This window comes from Cornus florida, unplaced genomic scaffold, assembly GCF_030987335.1.
Source record: "Cornus florida cultivar Cherokee Brave unplaced genomic scaffold, ASM3098733v1 CherokeeBrave_3.0.0_Hap2_scaffold_39, whole genome shotgun sequence".
NCBI lineage: Eukaryota > Viridiplantae > Streptophyta > Magnoliopsida > Cornales > Cornaceae > Cornus > Cornus florida.
This window is the reverse complement of record NW_026775867.1, coordinates 144,159-156,682: the sequence shown is the minus strand read 5'-3', so window position 1 is coordinate 156,682 and position 12,524 is coordinate 144,159. Positions and strand designations below refer to the sequence as shown.

The following is a 12,524-nucleotide window of genomic DNA, read 5'->3' as shown; positions in this document are numbered from 1 at the left end:
TATGGACCCTATTTAAATATAATCAAATTATATATATTCATCTTCAACTCACATAAACAACTTCAATACTTCAATTAAACACATCCAGGTATAAACTTCCAGTGAGTACACTCACCTTGGCTACTTTTCAAATTGTCTACTTATCCTTTGATATTGCTGAAGTGATCAGTTCATTCTCCTTGCCTGGACAAGAATATAACCAAGTTATATTTATTTTCTAAAGAGAATTAAATCACAATCATCACCTCAATTACAATTCTCAAACTTTATACACCCTTTTGGCTAAATTCTAATCACATGTCTTTATATAAATTTCCAGCTTGATGACCCCAAAGAAAATAACCATAACCATGGTATCACTTACACAAAACAGCCTTTGAATAAATAAATAAAATATAAAAAAAATAGATGATACATATACTGGAACAATTAATTGGATTAATTATTCAAATAACTGAATAATCAACTTCCAACATAGAAATTATAATATAAAACCCCTCACCTTTGCTTGAATTCAACAACAATTTAGAGAGAAAACCCCCTTTTTCCTTTTCTATCCTCCTCCTCCGTATTTTTCTTCTCTCTTTGAACTATCACTAAATAGCTCACTGTTTTGATATATTTTGTGTGTCTCAACCAAAACAATGGCTTTCTCAAAGGCGGTCCAAACAGGTTTAAAAAGATAGAATTAACCTTATCTATATATAGAGTATATCTACATAATTGCGTGTCCTGTGTGTTCGGTCCAGCCTTGTGCAGCCAGCAACCTGACTTTACTCATCTCTATCCATATAAATGATAATTGAAACCTATATATATATACAACTATATATTGCAGCCACCAGCCACCACTTTAAAGCATAATAACTTTAGTCTTGAAAAGTATATAGTCACATGGATGGTGTAAATCTAGTCTCCAGGAAATGTAAATTGTCACATAGCTTATGTGACATGTGTTACCCAAAGTTTAATAATATTTTCTTCTTCTACGGCTGAAAAATCCCTCCTTTGTTTCTATTTGTATTTTTATTATTTTTTTTTCTTTTTCTTGTCCATGCAAATCTCTAGACAACGTGTCACTTAGATATAAATGTGATTTTCCCCTCTTCATGACTCATGCGTGTGTGTGTCAATTAGTAACAGCCTCCTTTGGAAGCTTTTAGAATAAAGTGTATTACTAGATATCTATATACATGGGTGGGTGGAATATGTACTTGACCTGGTCAATAACTTACCCATATATATAAATAACTACTTGGTCAAACTTTAAAATAAAACATAAGTATATCAATATATATTAGAACCATCACACCACTTCCACCATTTATTACCTTCAGCACCAATGACCTTAGTAGACACCCATTCTCTAGTATCACACATATAACCACACACACGTACACATGGAATATTATCATTTTTATTATTTATTTTCTTACCATTGGCTGTCACCAACTTAATAAGTTTTGACACCAACTATTAACTTCACCATACAAACTACTACATAAAATATTCCATAAATGATGTCTAATAAAAATTAAATTATGCTAATAAAAAAAATAATTATGTATTGGGGCCTTACAATTCTTCCCCCCTTAAGTAATTTCGTCCTCGAAATTAAAATGCAAGAAACATACCAAATAAGTGAGGATATTGCATTCGCATAACTTCTTCACTTTCCCAAGTCGCTTCTTCAATCGTATGACCCCTCCACAATACTTTTACCAGTGATATAGTTTTATTCTGTAGCACTTGCTCCCGGCGATCCACAATCTGTACCGGTTCCTCTACATAAGTCAAATCTTCCTTCAACGCTATCGGTTCTGCAACTAAAACATGAGATGGATCCGATATATACTTTCGAAGCATAGACACATGGAAAACATCATGCAATCTTGATAATTCTTTTGGTAATTCCAACCGATACGCCACTGCTCCTATTCGTTCCAGAATCTTGTAAGGTCCAATGTATCTGGGACTTAACTTACCTTTCTTTCCAAACCTCATAATACCTTTCCAAGGAGAAATACGAAGAAAAACAAAATCACCAACTTCAAATTCCAAATCTCTTCTTTTTCGCACATCTACATAACTTTTCTGTCTATCCTGTGCCACTTTCATACGCTGCTGAATTATCTTCACTTTTTCTGTTGTAAGTTCAATCAATTCTGGACCCAATAACTTTCTTTCCCCCACCTCATCCCAACACAATGGAGTTCTACATTTTCTCCCATACAAAGCTTCATACGGTGCCATTCCAATAGTAGACTGATAACTATTATTATAGGCAAATTCAATCAACGGTAAATAATCATCCCAATTACCTTTGAAATCCAACACACAAGCTCTCAACATATCTTCCAAAATCTGAATAGTTCGTTCTGACTGCCCATCTGTCTGCGGGTGAAAAGCTGTACTGAACTTCAAAGAAGTTTTCATGGCTTCATGCAAACTATACCAAAATCTCGAAGTGAACTTCGGATCCCTGTCACAAACAATAGAAACTGGAGCCCCATGCAAACATATGATCACATCAACATACAAACGAGCATATTCCTTTGTAGAATAAGTAGTTTTTACTGCCAGAAAGTGAGCTGATTTCGTCAATCGATCAACTATCACCCAAATAGAGTCATGTCCTCGTTTTGATCTTGGAAGTCCCGTCACAAAATCCATGGTTACATGCTCCCATTTCCACTGTGGAACTGGTAACGGCTGCAACAACCCTGCTGGTTTCTGATGTTCAGCTTTCACTCGTTGACATATCAAACACTTTGCTACAAATTCTGCAATTTCACGCTTCATATTGTTCCACCAATAGTATTCTTTCAAATCCCTGTACATTTTAGTACTCCCCGGATGCATAGCATATATAGAACTGTGGGCTTCATCTAAAATATCTTTCTTCAAGGAAACATCATTTGGAACACAAATTCGACTTTTAAAATACAAAATCCCATCATCCCTAACTATAAATTCAGTTTGCATACCCTCTTGAGCTTCTTTTCTTTTCTTATCCAGGAATACGTCATGTATTTGCAGCTCTTTAATTCTATCCAGCAACAAAGGTCTCACCGTAACATGTGCAAACAATGCTCCTTTGTTAGTAACTGTCAATTCAACTCCCATCAGTCTCAATTCCATAATATTTGCCACCCGTGCACACTGTACACAAGATAGTCTCCCTGAAGACTTCCTACTCAAGGCATCTGCTACTACATTGGCTTTTCCAGGATGATGGTGGATATTACAATCATAATCTTTGATTAACTCCATCCAACGCCTCTGTCTCAAATTTAAATCCTTCTGTGTAAACAAATACTTCAAACTCTGATGATCTGTAAATATTTCACAAAGTTCACCATACAGATAATGCCTCCACAATTTTAAAGCAAAAACAATAGCAGCTAACTCCAAATCATGTGTAGGATAATTCAATTCATGATTCTTCAATTGTCTAGAAGCATAGGCAATTACTTTACCATTTTGCATCAAAACACATCCCAGACCCTGATGTGAAGCATCAGTGTAAATCACAAAACCCTCACCACCACACGGAATAGTTAACACTGGGGCTGACGTTAACTTTTTCTTCAATTCTTCAAAACTTCTTTGGCATTCCTCACCCCACACAAACTTTACTTCTTTCCGGGTCAACTTTGTCAATGGCAATGCGATACTAGAAAACCCTTGGATGAACCTCCGGTAATAACCTGCTAATCCCAGAAAACTTCTGACTTCTGTCACATTGGTAGGCCTTTCCCATTTCACCACTGCTTCCACTTTTGATGGGTCAACATAAATACCATCCCCAGATACTACATGCCCCAAAAAGACAACTTTATCAAGCCAAAACTCACATTTGCTGAACTTAGCAAAGAGTTGTTTTTCCCGTAACATCTGTAACACAATTCTTAAATGCTTTTCATGTTCATTCACACTCCGAGAATATATCAAAATATCATCGATGAAGACAATAACAAAAGAATCAACGTACCGATGAAATACTCGATTCATTAAATCCATAAACACCGCTGGAGCATTGGTTAACCCAAAAGGCATTACTAAAAACTCATAATGACCATATCGAGTTCGAAAAGCAGTTTTCGAAATATCACTATCCTTTACCTTCAACTGGTGATATCCTGACCTCAAATCAATCTTAGAAAACACCTTTGCCCCTTGCAACTGATCAAACAGATCATCAATTCGTGGCAATGGATACTTATTTCTGATGGTCACTTTATTTAACTGTCTGTAGTCAATACACAACCGCATAGTACCATCCTTCTTCTTAACAAATAACACCGGTGCACCCCACGGTGAAATACTAGGTCGAATAAAGCCTTTATCTAGTAAATCTTGCAACTGTATCTTCAACTCTTTCAATTCTGTCGGTGCCATTCGATACGGAGCAATAGAAATTGGAGTTGTTCCTGGTACTAACTCAATGGTAAAATCTACCTCCCTGTCCACTGGCAACCCTGGTAATTCTTCTGGAAACACATCTGTGAATTCCCTTACCACTGGTACATTTTCAAGTGTCATATCTTTATTTTCAGTATCAACCACATAAGCCAAGTAACCCTGACACCCTTTCTTCAACAACTTCCTGGTTTGTATAGCTGAAATGAGACAGTTTGGAATAACATTTCTTTCTCCTGTAAATCTAAATTCTGGCTCCCCTGGTATCTGAAAAACAACTTCTTTCCGAAAACAGTCTATTGAAGCGTGATACGCAGATAGCCAATTCATACCCAAAATGATATCAAAATCTGGTATACCCAACGGTATCAAATTTACCTTTAACTGTCTATCTCCCAATTGTAACACACAATCCCGGTATTCATTTGCAACCACTACCACTTCTCCCATTGGTGTAGAAATAAACAATTTACTATCTAATGATGAAAGTGGTCTACCCAAATGCATAGCAATAGATGATGCAACAAATGAATGGGTTGAGCCAGGATCAATAAGCACAGTAACATTTCTATCCAAAATAGAAAGTGTACCTGTCACCACTTCTGGTGTTGCTCGAGCATCCTGAAGTGTCATAGCAAACACTCTTCCCTGGGCTTGCGAACCACTTGTAACACCCTTACCTCCTCTTGACGAGTTCCCCTGTGCAAAACCTCTACCAAAACCAGCAACACTGCCCACTGAGGTCATTCCTGTCAACATAGGACAATCTCTCCTCCGATGACCCGGCTGATGGCAATGATAGCACTCTTCTGCTTTCAAGATAGGACAATCCTTCTTCTGGTGACCTTCCTTTCCGCACTGAAAACACCCCCTGCCAGTACCACGTCCTCCAAAACTACCTTGTTGAACAGATTGTTGTTCGGAAAACCCTTGACCTCTTCCAATACTTGATGTCTGGCCTTGAGATTCACCACCCCTTCCCCTTCCATACCGCGACCTTTGACTTTTCTGACTTGCAATTCCTTCACCTCCTCTTGACTGTGACGGCTCAGATCTATTTCTTTTGTATTGTTCCCTTCTTTCTTGCAATTCTTTCACATCCCTTTCGGCAATCATGGCTTTATTCACAAGTCTGTTGTAATCTGTTTCCTCAAACACTGAAACTCTAGACTTAATAGCCGCCTCTAAACCATCCTGGAATTTTGTACATTTATCTTCTTCATTCTGTACAAACTTGGGTGCGAACCTCGATAAAGCTGTAAACTTAACTTCATAGTCAACCACAGACATTCTATCTTGTTTTAGGAGAATAAACTCCCGTTCCTTCTCTTTTCTGTAAATTGGAGGGAAATATTTCTCATAAAAAGCTTTAACAAATGGATTCCAGAATATCACCTCTTTCTCTCCTGGAGTGAGCAACAAATGTTTTGTCGTGTCCCACCAATAACTAGCTTCATTTTTGAACATAAATGTAGCTAAGTTTACCTTCTGGTCTTCTGCTGCACCCATCACTGCAAATATCGATTCCATTCTTCTTACCCACCCCTCTGCTTCTTCTGGTTTGGTAGTACCTGAAAATTCTGGGGGTGTTAACTTGATAAACCTCTCATACTCAGAGCCTTTCTTCCATTTCTGTTGTCTTTCCAGCCTTTCTTGTATCATCATTTGACTCGCCATAAATAGTTTGTTTTGTTCTGCCAAGTCTATTATAGCCTTTTCCATTTTCTGCATACCAGTTAAGCACTCCTGTTCTCTTCTCATACCACCCTGCATAGGTTGTTCTACTTCAGCCTCAACAGGAACATAAGTGGCTTCACCCTCAGTTCCATGATAACCACTTTCCCTTTCCATTTCTTTTTATCTGCAATGAATCTCAAATATAACAACATATATATGATACATAATCACCACTTATATCTGTTAGTATAACATTAAGTCAAATAAATGACTCTACTACACACTTCTTACTGCCACTGCCAGTCTAGACTCTTCTGACCTCCAGAACCTAGAAAACCTAGGCTCTGATACCAAAAGTTGACACACCCCAACCCAATTTACATTATTAAACAAATTGAATAAATTGGAATGCATCTAACCATCTGCATTAACCTCCTTCAAATATAACGTCATCCTACATCAGAGCACCTGTTTAACAGTTTACAATTCAAAAACTACCTATAGGCCTGTTATGCAAATTCTGACAAACAAAAAAAACATTAACGGCAACTTATACTATTAAATTCTATTACAATATTTACATATTAAACAAAAGACGTTCCATTGTTCTTTTTCCCATTCCCACTCAAAAATTCTAGACCTGGCAGTAGCGACCCAACCTTGTACCTGAAAAAAATATAGATATGGAAGGAGTGAGCTTAAAGCCCAGTGAATGCAACACTACTACATCAGAGTAATATAAACAAATATTATCTGATAACTTCAATTAAACTTCATTAATATATTACAGGCATTAAAATATAGTACTCTCCTTCTAGGCCAGAGTATGGACCTTGTTTAGATATAATACTCTCTTTCTTGGCCAGAGTATGGACCTTATTTAGTGTAGTACTCTCTTTCCAGGCCAGAGTATGGACCTTATATAATATATTACTCTCCTTCCAGGCCAGAGTATGGACCCTATTTAAATATAATCAAATTATATATATTCATCTTCAACTCACATAAACAACTTCAATACTTCAATTAAACACATCCAGGTATAAACTTCCAGTGAGTACACTCACCTTGGCTACTTTTCAAATTGTCTACTTATCCTTTGATATTGCTGAAGTGATCAGTTCATTCTCCTTGCCTGGACAAGAATATAACCAAGTTATATTTATTTTCTAAAGAGAATTAAATCACAATCATCACCTCAATTACAATTCTCAAACTTTATACACCCTTTTGGCTAAATTCTAATCACATGTCTTTATATAAATTTCCAGCTTGATGACCCCAAAGAAAATAACCATAACCATGGTATCACTTACACAAAACAGCCTTTGAATAAATAAATAAAATATAAAAAAAATAGATGATACATATACTGGAACAATTAATTGGATTAATTATTCAAATAACTGAATAATCAACTTCCAACATAGAAATTATAATATAAAACCCCTCACCTTTGCTTGAATTCAACAACAATTTAGAGAGAAAACCCCCTTTTTCCTTTTCTATCCTCCTCCTCCGTATTTTTCTTCTCTCTTTGAACTATCACTAAATAGCTCACTGTTTTGATATATTTTGTGTGTCTCAACCAAAACAATGGCTTTCTCAAAGGCGGTCCAAACAGGTTTAAAAAGATAGAATTAACCTTATCTATATATAGAGTATATCTACATAATTGCGTGTCCTGTGTGTTCGGTCCAGCCTTGTGCAGCCAGCAACCTGACTTTACTCATCTCTATCCATATAAATGATAATTGAAACCTATATATATATACAACTATATATTGCAGCCACCAGCCACCACTTTAAAGCATAATAACTTTAGTCTTGAAAAGTATATAGTCACATGGATGGTGTAAATCTAGTCTCCAGGAAATGTAAATTGTCACATAGCTTATGTGACATGTGTTACCCAAAGTTTAATAATATTTTCTTCTTCTACGGCTGAAAAATCCCTCCTTTGTTTCTATTTGTATTTTTATTATTTTTTTTTCTTTTTCTTGTCCATGCAAATCTCTAGACAACGTGTCACTTAGATATAAATGTGATTTTCCCCTCTTCATGACTCATGCGTGTGTGTGTCAATTAGTAACAGCCTCCTTTGGAAGCTTTTAGAATAAAGTGTATTACTAGATATCTATATACATGGGTGGGTGGAATATGTACTTGACCTGGTCAATAACTTACCCATATATATAAATAACTACTTGGTCAAACTTTAAAATAAAACATAAGTATATCAATATATATTAGAACCATCACACCACTTCCACCATTTATTACCTTCAGCACCAATGACCTTAGTAGACACCCATTCTCTAGTATCACACATATAACCACACACACGTACACATGGAATATTATCATTTTTATTATTTATTTTCTTACCATTGGCTGTCACCAACTTAATAAGTTTTGACACCAACTATTAACTTCACCATACAAACTACTACATAAAATATTCCATAAATGATGTCTAATAAAAATTAAATTATGCTAATAAAAAAAATAATTATGTATTGGGGCCTTACATATTATGTCACTAAACCATTCTAATGTATAAAGATTAAATCTTCGAAAGAAGATGAGAGTTTTGAGCTAAACTTATTCGAGTTACCTTTGACATCACGAAGAGTGTTTTAATGGGTAAAGAAGGAATCTTCGAATGAAATTACCTCAATCAACGAACCTATTATTTCACTAGATGTTTTTAATGAAAAAAGATTGAATCCTCGAAACAAAATGAGAATTTTGAGTTTAATTTATTCGATTTCCCTATGAAGTCGCGAAGAGTGTTTTAATAACTAAAGAAAGAATCTTTAAATCAAAATACCTCAATCAAGGTACAAATTATGTCACCAGACATTTTCAATGCATTAGGATTGAATCTTTGAAAGAAGATGAGAGTTTTGAGTTCAACTTATTCGAGTTCCCTTGGACGCCACGAAGAGTGTTTTAACGAGTAAATGTTGAATTTTGGAGTGAGAGTTTTGAGTTTAACTTATTCGAGTTCCCTATGAAGTCCCGAAGAGTGTTCTAATGACTAAAGATTGAATCTTTGAATGAAAAATACCTCAATCAAGGTACCCGTTATATCACTAGACGTTTTTAATATATGAAGATTGAATCTTTGAAAGAAAATAAGAGTTTTGAGTTAAACTTATTCAAGTTCCCTTTGACGTCACGAAGAGTACTTTAATGAGTAAAGATTGAATCTTTAAATGAAATTACTTGAATCGAGATACCTATTATGTCACTCGACCTTTTTAATTTATAAAGATTGCATCTTTGAAAGAAAATGTGAGTACTGAGTTTAACTTATTCGAGTTCCTAAAGCAGTCGCGAAGAGTGTTTTAATGACTAAAGATTGAATCTTTGAACGAAAATACCTCAATCAAAGTACCTATTATGTCACTAGACCATTTTAATGTATGAAGATTAAATCTTTGAAAGAAGATGAGAGTTTTGAGTTAAACTTGTTCGAGTTGCCTTTGACATCACAAAGAGTGTTTTAATGAGTAAAGATGAAATCTTTGAATGAAATTGCCTCAATCAAGGAACATATTATGTCACTAGACCTTTTTAGTGAATAAAGATTGAATCCTTGAAACAAAATGAGAATTTTGAGTCTAACTTATTCGATTTCCCTATGAAGTCGCGAAGAGTGTTTTAATGACTAAAGAATGAATCTTTGAATCAAAATACCTCAATCAAGGTATAAATTTTGTCACTAGCCTTTTTAATGCGTAAAGATTGAATCTTTCAAAATAGATGAGAGTTTTGAGTTCAACTTATTCGAGTTCCCTTTGACGTCGCGAAGAGAGTTTTAATGAGTAAAGATTGAATGTTGGAATGAAATTACCTCAATCCAGGTACCTATTAAGTCACTTGACCTTTTTAATGTTTAAAGATTGAATCTTTTAAAGAAAATGAGAGTTTTGAGTTTAACTTATTCCAGTTCCCTACGAAGTCGCGTAGCGTGTTTTAATGGACAAAGATTGAATCTTTGAATGAAATTACCTCAATCATGGTATCTATTACGTCACTAGGCCTTTTTAATGTATAAAGATGAAATCTTCGAAATAAAATGAGAGTTTTGAGTTAAACTTATCCGAGTTACCTTTGACATCACGAAGAGTGTTTTAAGGAGTAAAGATAGAATCTTTGAATGAAATCTCCTCAATTAAGGTACCTATTATGTCAATAAACCTTTTTAATGTAAAAAGGTTGAAACTTTGGAAAAAAATGAGAGTTTTGAGTTTAACTTATTCGAGTTCCCAATGAAATGTCGAAGAGTGTTTTAATGACCAAAGATTGAATCTTTGAATGAAAATATTTCAATCAAGGTACCCATTATGTCACTAGACGTTTTTTATATATAAAGATTGAATCTTTGAAATAAAATGAGACTTTTGAGTTAAATTTATTCAAGTTCCCTTTGACGTCCCGAAGGGTGTTTTAATGAGTGAAGATTGAATCCTTGGATGAAAATTCCTCAATTAAGGTACATATTTTGTCACTAGAACATTTTAATGTATAAAGATTAAATCTTTGATAGAAAATGATTGTTTTGAGTTAAACTTATTCGAGTTCCCCTTGACGTCACGAAGAGTGTTTTAATGAGTAAAATTGAATCTTTGAATGAAATTACCTCAATCAAGGTACCTACTATGTCACTAGGCCGTTTTAATACATAAAGGGAGAATCTTTGAAGGAAAATGATAGTTTTGAGTTTAACCTATTCGAGTTTTCATATGAAGCCGCGTAGAGTATTTTAATGACTAAAGATTGAATCTTTGAATGAAAATACCTCAATCAAAGTACCTACTATGTCACTAGACATTCTTAATGTATAAAGATTAAATCTTTGAAAGAAAATGAGAGTTTTGAGTTAAACTGATTCGAATTCCTTTTAAAGTCACGAAGAGTGTTCTAAGGAGTAAAGATTGAATCTTTGAATTCCCTTTGACGTCACGATGAGTGTTTTAATGAGTAAAATATTGCATCTTTGAATGAAAATACCTCAATAAAGATACCCATTATGCACTAGAGCTTTTTTAATGTATAAAGATTAAATCTTTGGAAGAAAATTAGTGTTTTCTGTTGAACTTATTCGAGTTCCCTTTGACATCACGAAGAGTGTTTTATTGCGTAAAGATTGAATCTTGGAATGAAATTACCTAATTCAGGGTACCGATTGTGTCACTAGACCTTTTTAATGTATAAAATTGAATATACGAAAGAAAATGAGAGTTTTGAGTTTAACTTATTCGAGTTCCCTACGAAGTCCCGAAGAGTGTTTTAATGATTAAATATTGCATCTTTGAATGAAAATACCACAATAAAGATACCCTTTACGTCACTAGACCTTTTTTAATGTATAAATATTGAATCTTTGGAAGAAAATTAGTGTTTTGTGTGCAACTTATTCGAGTTGGCTTTGACATCACGAAGAGTGTTTTAATGAGTAAAGATTGAATCTTTGAATCAAATTACCTCATTCACGGTACCTAATATGTCACTAGATCTTTTTAATGTATAAAGATTGAATCTACGAAAGGAAATGAGAGTTTTGAGTTTAACTTATTCGAGTTCCCTATGAAGTCCTGAAGAGTGTTTTAGTGAATAAAGATTGAATCTTTGAATGAAAATACTTCAATCAATGTACCCATTATGTCAGTAGACGTTTTTAATGTATAAAGATGGAATCTATGAAAGAAAATAAGAGTTTTGAGATAAACTTATTCAAGTTTCCTTTGATGTCACGAAGAGTACTTTAATGAGTAAAGATTGAATCTTTGAATGAAATTACCTGAATCAAGATACCTATTATGTCACTTGACCTTTTTAATTTATAATCTTTGAAAGAAAAGGTAAGTTCTGAGTTTAACTCATTCGAGTTCCCTATGCAGTCGCGAAGAGTGTTTTAATGACTAAAGATTGAATATTTGAATGAAAATAACTCAATCAAAGTACCTATTATGTCACTAAACCATTCTAATGTATAAAGATTAAATCTTCGAAAGAAGATGAGAGTTTTGAGCTAAACTTATTCGAGTTACCTTTGACATCACGAAGAGTGTTTTAATGGGTAAAGAAGGAATCTTCGAATGAAATTACCTCAATCAACGAACCTATTATTTCACTAGATGTTTTTAATGAAAAAAGATTGAATCCTCGAAACAAAATGAGAATTTTGAGTTTAATTTATTCGATTTCCCTATGAAGTCGCGAAGAGTGTTTTAATAACTAAAGAAAGAATCTTTAAATCAAAATACCTCAATCAAGGTACAAATTATGTCACCAGACATTTTCAATGCATTAGGATTGAATCTTTGAAAGAAGATGAGAGTTTTGAGTTCAACTTATTCGAGTTCCCTTGGACGCCACGAAGAGTGTTTTAACGAGTAAATGTTGAATTTTGG

General features: G+C 34.4%; 1 protein-coding gene across 1 annotated transcript; it reads right to left on the bottom strand.

Annotated features, from left to right (window-relative positions):
* Window positions 1-4,990: 4,990 nt before the first annotated feature.
* Window positions 4,991-8,540, bottom strand: LOC132291224 (uncharacterized). Its single transcript, XM_059790261.1, has 4 exons — window positions 7,554-8,540; window positions 7,167-7,234; window positions 5,103-6,765; window positions 4,991-5,043 (listed from the first exon to the last, which is right to left on the bottom strand). Exons 3-4 carry the CDS (start codon window positions 6,271-6,273, stop codon window positions 4,991-4,993), a joined length of 1,224 nt encoding a protein of 407 aa, XP_059646244.1. The 5' UTR covers window positions 6,274-6,765; window positions 7,167-7,234; window positions 7,554-8,540.
* Between the last annotated feature and the right edge of the window lie 3,984 nt (window positions 8,541-12,524).